This window comes from Strigops habroptila, chromosome 7 (assembly GCF_004027225.2).
Source record: "Strigops habroptila isolate Jane chromosome 7, bStrHab1.2.pri, whole genome shotgun sequence".
Taxonomy (NCBI): domain Eukaryota; kingdom Metazoa; phylum Chordata; class Aves; order Psittaciformes; family Psittacidae; genus Strigops; species Strigops habroptila.
The window spans coordinates 29,059,698-29,070,363 of record NC_044283.2 but is presented as its reverse complement, the minus strand read 5'-3'; the positions used below and the strand labels follow the sequence as shown (position 1 = coordinate 29,070,363).

Here is a 10,666-nt window from a genome sequence, read left to right as displayed (position 1 = left end):
ACTGAGTTATACAGTTATATATGACCCCTAGTCTAACTAATGTGTGGCCTGCCACAAAAAAGCTTAATACATTGTATTAAATTAGGTTATTGAAGTTTTTCCTACAACTGCCTTACACGACACAACTGCCAGCATTCACTCATGCAGGCCATGGCTGAAGGGCAAGGCAGGGAGCCTTCAGGATTTTGTCTATTTCTGCTTGTTTTGTTTTTATTCTTCTGAAATTGTTTTGCACAGGATCAGTTTTCTCAGCAGTAACCAACGGGCCAAACAGCCGGGGCCCGCCGCCGCCTCAGGCTGCTGCCGTTACAGCCGGGGAGGGCAGTGGGGCGGCCCTGCCCCAACAGCCGCATCCACCGCGTAGAGCAGCGGCCTCCATGAGCTGAGGCAGTGTCCCGGGGGCAGCCATGCAGGTGGGCGCAGGGGGTCACCCCGGTCTGCAGCAGCCGAGACCGAGGGCGATGAGGGAGTTGGGGCGGGAACTTCTAGGCAATGGGGGAGGCTGCAGGTAGGTAGGGAAGAGAGGTGCTGGAGGCTGCTGTGCTGCCTGAGACAACCACCTCAATGGAGGCAACTGGAGAGAAAAAATGCCGGGCAGCGAGGAGATGACGGGCAAAGGCGGCTGCCAGGGCCTGTGCATAAATAGCATGAGGCTCCTCCATCTTAACTGTTTAATTGAAATTGCCACAAAGTTGGACGTGATGACCTTAAAGGTCTTTGCCAATGTAGTTGCTTCTATGATTCTAATACATTATTCTTAGTAGCAACACAATACTGATACAAAAATCCTGCCTGTATAAAGCTGTATTTCTTTAAGTGTGTTTAAGCAGTGTATAGTTTTGTGTTTCTGAAACAGGTTTCCATACATCTTGTAGGCAATTTTTAGCTGATATTTTGGAGACTGATTATTTTACCTATGCTTACATTTTAAGTTTACTTTTTCTTTTATCTTCTCACTGTTTTCTGTTCACAAGTGAAAAATGCCAAATGAAAATTCATGATAGGGAATGGTCTGTGAAGGTATTGCAGCCTCTAAGTAATAGTTTCCTTTTGTAACATTCTTGATATGTGCCAAAGTGAAAAAGGGCTGGTTTTGATTTTGAAAACATGCATAAGACTGCTTTTTGTTGATTTAGTTTTGTTTCATTATATTAAAACAGGATCCAAATGAAGATACTGAATGGAATGACATACTGAGACAATTTGGAATTCTTCCCCCAAAAGAAAACCCGAAAGATGAAATTGAAGAAATGGTTTTACGCTTGCAGAAGGAAGCAGAAGGCAAGTAAAATTAAAAATACATGCCATTAGTATAACAAAATTTGAAAAGCAGAGGTATTTTCAATAACTTAAACATTGTACAACTACTGTATTTTTATTTCAGTGATTTTCACTTGGTTATTTTAAAAAGGATTCTGAATTAAACATACAACGTAGATACAACACAGTTAGTGACAAACGTTATGGCGTGTAAGATGTATGAATAACCTCTTTTCCCAATCAGTATAAGCAAGATTCACATTCTGAACAACTGGTCGTAATCCACTCCTGTATTTCTGTTTTTTTCCTGCATAGCCATATTTAAATAAATCTCCTCTCTCTTACCCAGAGTTAGGCCAAAGTTGACTAACTTCTGAAATTAGTACATCTGTTTCTTTCCATTAGTTCCACACCTGTGTAACACTTTTCATACATTTGAAATGTTTGCAGACAGTTTGGGGAACAAACGGTGACTAATTTTTTGTTTGTTATTTCTAGTGAAACCATATGAAAGAATGAATCTTAAAGAATTAGAGGAAGCTGAAGATGACTTTGATGAGGCTGATAGGGAAGCTATTGAAAAGTACAGGTATAATAAGATATTTCTATCCAGACTAAGAGTGCACGTGCCGCTATCATACATGTACATGCTCCTGAAAAATAAGCGTAAAATCTTTTGAACAGTCATGTTTGCTGACGCATCTGCCTTTCATCACCTTCTGCACCTTTGCCACCAAATAGCACTCAGATTGCTGTCCTACTTCTTCCTGATTACCAGTGGCAAAGAGAAGCAGTTACACCATATTTTACTTTCTAATTTTGTTAGAACAAAATTGTTTATACTCTGAAAGATGGATATTTAAAAGCAAAGGGGCCGCAGCAGAAACCACTGTTATACATCCTCGGTTCAGCTGAAGATGTATTGTGCTACTGTATGTTTAGAGATGCTGTATATTTGAAGTGTCATATACTCCACATTTACCTATGTTAGCATTGTTGCTAGAGTATAACAACATTGCACAGGTATTATTTAATCTTTTTTGGAAAGGACATTTCTATAGTGGCTTTCAGTTAGTAAAATTAATAGCTGCTTTTAGTTCAGCTAATCTCAGTAAGGCATTTTTTTCCCTACCTTGCAAGTATTTTTATAGATGAAGACTGCCATCTACTGGCTTTACATTCCAGTTTTTGTGATTTTAAAACCGTAAATAGTTCTTCCTCAAACTAATCTCATATTCGTAATAATTAAAAAAATTAGCACCTGGATTATTTTTTATTGCTTTGTCTAAAATGATAAATCCTTGTGCAATGTGTTTATTACTCAGATTTTCCAAATCTGATACTGATGAACTAAAAAAATGTATTTTAATGTTATCTTATTGAATAAAGATTATCATAAAAGCCTTTCTAGCTCTGAAATAACAATCAAAGACCTTGAGCTAAAGGGTTACTCAAAGCATTTTTTTTAAGTAATTGAGAGAAATGCACTAGATATTATTTTTAAAGGCATTTTAAATGTTACAAAGATGCTTATTGTTGTTATTTTTAATTAGGCAGCAACGCTTGCAAGAATGGAAGTGTCTTCAGAGGAGGCAGAAGTATGGGGAGCTAAGAGAAATTTGTGGAGAGCAGTATGTAAAGGAAGTGACAAATGCTCCAGAAGATGTTTGGGTTATAATTCATCTTTATCGGTCAAGGTAATTACATTCTTGTTTAAGATGTTAATACTTCAATATAGAGAATTGAACTGGTAATTAAAAAGCAATACCAAGAAAAATGAAATACAGTAGACTAATGAAATAGCAATTGTTTGGAGATGATGGAATCGTAGAGAATGGGACCTCCTTGACTTATTAACTGACTTTGTGAGAGTTAATCACTTTTCTTCATTTATATGAAAGATTTCTTTTGCTGCATATGCTTATCACTATGCACTACACCTCACTGAGATTCCTGAATTTCACTGAGAAAGTAGGGAAGTGGTAAATGCTCCATCCCTGGCAGCGTTCAAGGCCAGGTTGGACACAGCCTTGGGCGACATGGTCTAGTGAGGCATCGTTGCCTAGATGATCTTATGGTCCTTTCCAACCCAAACCATTCTATGATTCTAAAGTGGTGTCCACTGCCTGTGTTAAAAAAAGTCTGTGTAAAAAGGAGTTCGTTTGCAGGTTCTTTTCTCAGCAGGAGTGCTCTACAGGATTATTCTACCTTATTTCCCCTTCGACTCGAACTAATCAAAAGCCCAATAGCAAAATTCTCAGTTATAAAACCTGAGAAAAGCATGGGAATTTGTTTGTTTATCGGTTCCCCAGTAAATTCTCTAATGGTAGCAGAAGTTGTGGCAGGATCCAGCAGAAATGTCAAAGGGTTTCCATGATCAGTTCAGGATATGCTAGCAACTCCATTAGTTGTTTTCGAAAAGCACTGAGAATTGGTATGGAATGTTGAATGAATTGTTTAGATTCAGACTGGCTCTCTTTTTTCCTTAAGTCTGTTGGGAAGAAGCTTCTCTGATTCTTCTCAATTGTCAGGAATTGAGTATTATTTCCATGAGGAATAGGTCAATCAAGTGAAAGTGAAATTGTTCAAATTACAGTAATGTAAATTTACAGATCTGAAGAAAGAAAATAGCAGCTTTTCTTGCTTTTAGTTGGTTTTGTTTACTGGAGAACCAATTCTATACTTTGCATAAATACGAGTCTGTGAGAAAACTCATCATTCGTTAGGAATGAATAGATCTCCGAAGTCTCTAGTGGCCGGTAACAAAACTGCTTCACCTGCTTTTGGCCACGAGAGGGCACTGCGGGAAGTCGTCGAGGATCCATAGGGTAAACCAGCCTCTAATTTCAGCCACTTGCAACAAAGATCCTAACTTCTAAAAGGTTAACGGGATGGAGGGGAGCAAAAAACCCCACAACATTGTTTTGTTATTGTGGATGGGTTTTTTGTCTGTTTGGAGGTTTTTTGTTTGTTTTGTTTGGGTTTTTTTAACTGAGGTTTTTATAGTGATTGTATTGTAAATAGCAGCTATGAAAGTCATGAACAGGCCTATGGTGATAACATGACTACACAAAGGTTTCCCTGATGTTACTTAAATTTTACTAAAAGAATGAAGAAGCAATTAAATGTTAAACTGAAAGCCAGCTCTAAGAAATTAAAGTAAAACGTATTTTACATTTTATATAGATTAAAAAAAAAATATATATATCTCATTTAAACTCTACCATAAATGGACAAAATGAGCTTTAATATCTTAGTGGAGCACAAAATTGAGACACAATGCTCAACTGTTTGGTAGCTTTACTGACCTATTTTAGAGACTGTGACTATTACGTATTTTTACTCGGACGGCTCTTTAAATCACAATGACCTTAGAAGCTAAATAAAATTTGTGGCGCAGTCCTTATAACAAATTACAGTAGAAGCAGACTATAGGAAAAGGTACATTTATTCTTCAAAAGCTTTATTTTTAATAACTTTATTTTACAAATCATTTACACCAGCAGTGTCATTGTGCTTTCTTCTTCTTTTCTAGCATCCCAATGTGTTCACTGATTAACAAATACCTCAGCCTGCTGGCCAGAAAGTTTCCAGAAGTCAAGTTTCTCAAGGCTGCTGTGAACAGCTGCATTCAGAATTACCAGGACAGCTGTTTACCCACACTACTTGTATATAAAACTGGTGAAATAAAAGGCAGGTTCATCGGAGTAGTTCAATGTGGAGGAATGTATCTTAAAGTAGAAGGTATGAGAAATACTTTTAAATCATTCACATTATAGAATATTTGATGTTGTTTGTAATCGTTAGATCTGAAGATCACTGCTTAAAGGTGGAAAACATTTTTTATTTTTGTTTAAAAAAAAAGTCTGTGAAAATCAAAGAACTCATTTATGTAATTCTGTGATAAGACCATTGGATAAGAATTGATAAAGTTGCAATTTCATGGTTAGATATTTTACTGGGATAAAGTTGGGTTGTTGCAAGGATGGCTGGTTTTTGGTGTTAAGATGGGTCTCAGTCTTTACTAAATGTCCTTTTCTCTTAAGTGAGAATTTATTGCAGTTATCAGAATAAATTGTTGTTTTTACAGAGCTCGAATGGAAACTAGCTGAAGTTGGAGCAATAGAAACTGACTTAGAAGAAAACCCAAAAAAGGGCATTGTGAATATGATGACACTTTCAGTGCAAAATATTCCTGCTCATGAAGCCACCAATGCAAAAAGCAGTGATGTGATGAAACCACGTATTACATGAGAAAAATTTAACGCAGATCATCTGCTCTGACCTAAATTAGCTCAAATACTGGGTCTGCCCCTTTGGTAAGCCTGAAAAAATAAAAAAAGAAAGAAAAAAAACCCAGAGCTTTTTTTTCACTCATATCTTTTTTTGTTTTGCTTTGTGGAAGAAAACTTACATAAATTAAATCCATACTTGAACGGATTAGATGCATAAAGATGGCTGTCATTGACCCTGAGTCTAAATTCTCCATTTCATACAAACGAATAGGAAAGGGAGAGTGTTAGCTGATGGGCTGTAATCCATGCTTTCTTCCTCCTTTTATCCAGCATGGGTACAAGATACTTGTTTAATTCTCAGTGAAATGACTGTAGCACAACTCTGCTACGTCTCTTCTTGGTTCCCTTCACTAAAAAGGTGATCCACAGACAATATGTATAGCGATACAAAATCAAGATTTGGCCCTGAATCCACTGACTAACAGTTCTGTTTGTTAGATAGGTGTTCAAGAATTTTCTCCAGTGTCAAGGATAATCTTCCCAGTCCACTAAGTTAGAATCCTGACAGTTGCATCAGTTGTTCCTTCCTAACAAAAATAAGTATATCCTTAAGAAAACAGTTTACAGTTACAAGATGTAGATAAGCAAAACTACGAGTGAAATGAAGAGACCACACTCCTGATTCAGATTTTGAGTAGTGAAACAAATTCTATATAGTATTAATGTTATTTTTCCTGTGACTCATCATAAAAAAACCCCATCTCCCATGTGCTAATGAATCATGTAATCGCTAGAGTTGGAAAGGACCTCAGAGATCATTTCGTTCCAACCCCCCTGCCATGGGCAGGGGACACCTTCTACTAGACCAGGTTGCTCAAAGTCCTGTCCAGCCTGGCTTTGAACCTTTTATTTTGTAGAGTCAAAGCGATAACTAGTACATGCACTTCAGAGATAATGGCTTAACTGCCGTTATCTGCCACTTCAAAACTAGAAAGCTAACTAGTAGTTTTAAATGTAAATAGGTCATCAGTAACTTCAGATACGTTTCCACAGTCACTTCAGGCAAGCATCATTGTTGGCTGCTATAAAAGCAGTACTACCACCCGCTTCCTCTTAGTGGTGAACCTCCCTCCTGATACTGTGGTTGCCATGAGGCACACGAGTGCAACACACAACTGCACAGGTCCCTTTCAACCCAAACTGTTCTATGATTCTATGTTTCTGGTTCTTGGTCAGTTATGCCATTTGTAGGAAAAGGGTCTAGGACTGAATGTTGGTCAATCTTGCTTTGCAAGGGTTATGTACATTGTGACAGGCTTTCAAGTCAGTGTCTTTGTTAAACCCACCGAGTTTAGTATCCTGGAGTGATGTGAAATTTAGTTTCAAGATCAGCTTCCTCCAACAGATTCTCTTTTGAATTTGCCAGTGAGGATCAAGAAGGAACATACCAAGCACGTCATTGTTCTGTGGCTCTGAATATTTACCAGGAAACATGGCTTATAGTTAATGGAAGCGTGCTGGAAACATCTGCATTTCTGGCCCAGTCCAGTTCCATCATTCAATAATTCACAAAAGATTTGCTGCTCATTATTTGGCAATTATTTGGCTCATTATTTGGCAACATAATGGAAAATTATGTTGGCTCTCATGTAACCTGTGTGAGTGAAACAAAACTATCATGGCACACCAGAGCAAACTCATATGGATGATAGCCATAAAAATAGTGTACCTGGGTAGAGAATAGTTCCATAAACCTACCACACCATTTCTAAGCTTTCTGCCCTGTTCCCTCATGAGCCTTTAAAATCCTTTCAAAAGAGAAACAGCATTTAAAAAAAATTACTTTGGTTAGGCCATAACTTCCGCAGTAAAAGCAAATGTGTGTCATCTCCAAAGCTGTGTCGCCTGTTTCAATCTTGTCAATCCTGAAATGTAAGATCTGCAAGCCACACAGCAATTTGCTACTGCAGCGGTTAAGTGTTACACTCCCATAGAGGCAAGGTGTGAAGAAAGACAGTACAGTCTCTACTTTGTTTTCTGAAGAATTACTACTGGTTACTAAAGATCTTGTGGCAAATTTGATACATAGAACTTGATGCTGGTTTTAGCCTCCTGATTTCTTGGCTGTATTCTAGTTGGGGTAATTAGGTATTTTTTGTTGAAAATATTCCTACATTTTCTCCTGGGTTTTCCATTTCTGCTGTATCCTGTTATCTTTTCTACATTTCATTGTAAGAGCATTATCCTCTGAATGAGTAATGAAATGATTTGGTTTGTTTACATCACATTTTCAGAAATTGAAAGCTAGAAATAAAGTAGTATGAATCAGTAGGCAACAAAAATAAGTGTTTTTACTAATACTCTTTAAAATTCTTCCAAGAGAAAAACTGAGTGCATAGCTAGCTCTTTAGCAGCATTATTGCTGAAGAGGTTCCTGCCCCTACAACATCTTTGCATGACTTTGGTCACAAGGTGAATCGAATATCAGGGGAAACTGATCTACCTGTAAAATGATCCAGAAAGAAAAATCTATGAGATTTTGCAGCCAAGTCAAGTTCCTTACTTCATTCTAGACACAAATGCTAATTAAGCTTCTGTAGATACACATCTGTAATTACGCTTTTAGGTATATTGCTGTTTAGGAGATCAAATGAAAAATTAATAACCTTGTAAGTAGCTGAGAAAGAAAACTGTGAATATTTACATACTCTTACCACTGAGCAACGTTTTGTTTTACAGAAAAGCGTGCTGCTTTGTCCTGCTGCATGCAGACCAATTTTATGCTAACACAATTGCTGCATGTTTAAGCATATTCCAGTCATGCAGTAGGCAGTATGGCTGGAATCCGTTACATCAAGACTCTGCAGTATCCATTAGGCATCTCTCTGATTAACTCTGATACCTGGTGCTGTTCGTATTTATTAGCTGGGCTGTCTCACAACTTACTCTGCAAAGTCAAGCATACAACCACATCCTGCAGTTTTTGTTTTACCAACACACAAACACAAAAATGCTAACTTTATTATCAGAGGCAGTCCTGCAAACTCCCACTACAGCTGCGTCCTCCTGTGCTGATACAACACATTTTCTGAAAAAATTTACATCTCAGCACTGCGTAGGCGAACAAAAATACTTCAACCTCATACAGGGAACTCCAGTTGTCAAGTTCACAAGTGCTCTTTTACCTTGCAGCCACACAAAAAAACCAACCCAAACTGTAAGCATTAGCAAATGAGAACAATGGGTTTAAACTGCTGCTTTTCAGTCAGAACGCAGGATAGTTTTTGGTGTGAGTCTTCCATCAGGCTTCCATTTCCATACTCCAGAAATCTCTCCGATCTCAATGGCCAACACTAGCTCTGTACAATACAAACTGTACAAACCGTGCAATATTAATACAGCATTTTAAAAGTTACCGGGTTTTATTAGGTGTTGAGATTTAAAACTCAGCTAAGGCCGCTTATTTTTAACGTTAGGCAAGGCTGTTTTACAAAACTGGTACTAAAAGCATTGCACAGAGGCAGAAGGACGGAGACGGTCAAGTCTGCTCTCTGCCCCTCCGTTGCGTTTTACCGGTTCATGCACCCGGATTAAAGAGATCACCGACCACCGCCAGGATGGGGTGCTCGTCCCCTACAGAACCTGTGTTGGCACGTCTGCTCCCAGAGATCACCCGGGTTCCCCTCTGGGAATCACCATACGGCCGGGCACCGTGTCACACGCTCGGGCACTGCCGGAACGGCGGCTTGCGCCAGCTTCACTGCTCGAGTTCAGCGGATTCCCTCCCGAGGGCTCGGCTCCGGGCTCCGCGCCCGCCTGCAAAACCAGCCCCGGACCATCCTGCCTGGCTGCGGCATCGCTGGCGGCCTCTCACGGCGCCGCTGTCTGGAGGCTGAGAGCGGCCGGGCCGTCCTCGCTCCCCGGCTCCCCACCTCGCAGCCCGGCTGTCGCCAGCTCGGCGAGCCCTGACGCTCCGAGCCGGAGACGTGACGCTGCCGGGTCCCGCCGAGCCGGGCTTCCCCGTCCCCGCCGCGCCAGGACACGACCCCGCGATCACACCGCCCCCCGCAGCCCACGACCGACGGCGGCCATTTCCTCCCCGCGCCCAGCAGGGTGAGGTGAGCCGAGGTGAGCCGAGGTCAGGCAGGCGCGGCACGCACTGCGCCTGCGCGGCCCCCCGGTGCCCGCCTGGCCGCGGGTGGGGGGCGCGCACGCGTGGAGAGGCGCGCAAAGCCGGCGGGGGTGTATGGGGGGGATGGCCTCCCCGGCCGCCGCCGTCGCCCTGCGCGTGCGCGGCGCGTCCCCGCGCGCGGGGGGCCGGGGTGCCGCGGGGTGCAGTGCGCCCCGGCGCACGCGCGGTGGCGCGAGGCGCCGCGGTCGCCCGGCGGTGGGCTCGGCGGCGCAGGCGCGGTGGCGAGGGGGGACTCCCGGGCCCGGGTGCTGGCGCTGCCGCTGGAGGAGGCTCTGTGCCGGCGGCGGGCTCGGGGCTGCGCGCGCGGAGCGGCGGTCGCCGGGAGAGGCCGGGCGGGCAGCGGCCGCGCGGGGCAGGGTGAGGAGCGCGCGGCGGGGCGGGGCGGGCGGCTCCGCCGGGCCCGGCTGCGGCGGGAGGGGTGGCGGGGGGGACGCCGCGGAGCGGGGCCGTTAAAGTTTGACAGCGCCGGCGGGTCCCCCGCTGCCGGGGCGGCTGTGGCGGCGTGCGGGGAGGGCAGCGGCTGCCCTTGGGCAGGGCGCGGCGGGGCCAGCCGCCGCCGGGGGCCGGGGGCGCTCGCGGGGCACCCGCTAGGCCCGGTGACCCACTTTGCTCCTGTCACAACTCCCGGGCACGTTTGGAGCTCTGCCCGCCTGGCCCGGCGCCCGTCCGGGCCGCTCCCGGCCCCGCCGGCCCCGGCTGTGCGCAGGCAGGGCGGCCGCGGGACTCCCGGGCATCCCCCGCCGCCGTGTCCGCGGCGTGCCGTGTCGAGCCGCCGGCGGCCCTTCGGCGGTGGGGCTGACGGAGCCGCGGGCGCTGCTTCTCCACCGCCGCACCTCTCCGTTTAGCGGCTCGTCCCGCGGGTGCCGGAGGGACCCCCACGCGTTAGGAGGTGGGGGGGGGGGCTTCTGCGGCGGCTCCGTGCGGCGGCGTGAGCAGAGGTGTTTGCGCGGCGGGCAGGCGGCGCACCGCGGGCACGGCG

General features: G+C 44.0%; 1 protein-coding gene across 1 annotated transcript; it reads left to right on the top strand.

The window, feature by feature from the left end:
* The first annotated feature begins 407 nt into the window (after positions 1-407).
* PDCL2 (phosducin like 2) lies at positions 408-5,514 on the top strand. Its single transcript, XM_030492802.1, has 7 exons — positions 408-508; positions 975-1,020; positions 1,161-1,281; positions 1,759-1,849; positions 2,814-2,957; positions 4,796-5,004; positions 5,351-5,514. Exons 1-7 carry the CDS (start codon positions 408-410, stop codon positions 5,512-5,514), a joined length of 876 nt encoding a protein of 291 aa, XP_030348662.1.
* Positions 5,515-10,666: the final 5,152 nt, after the last annotated feature.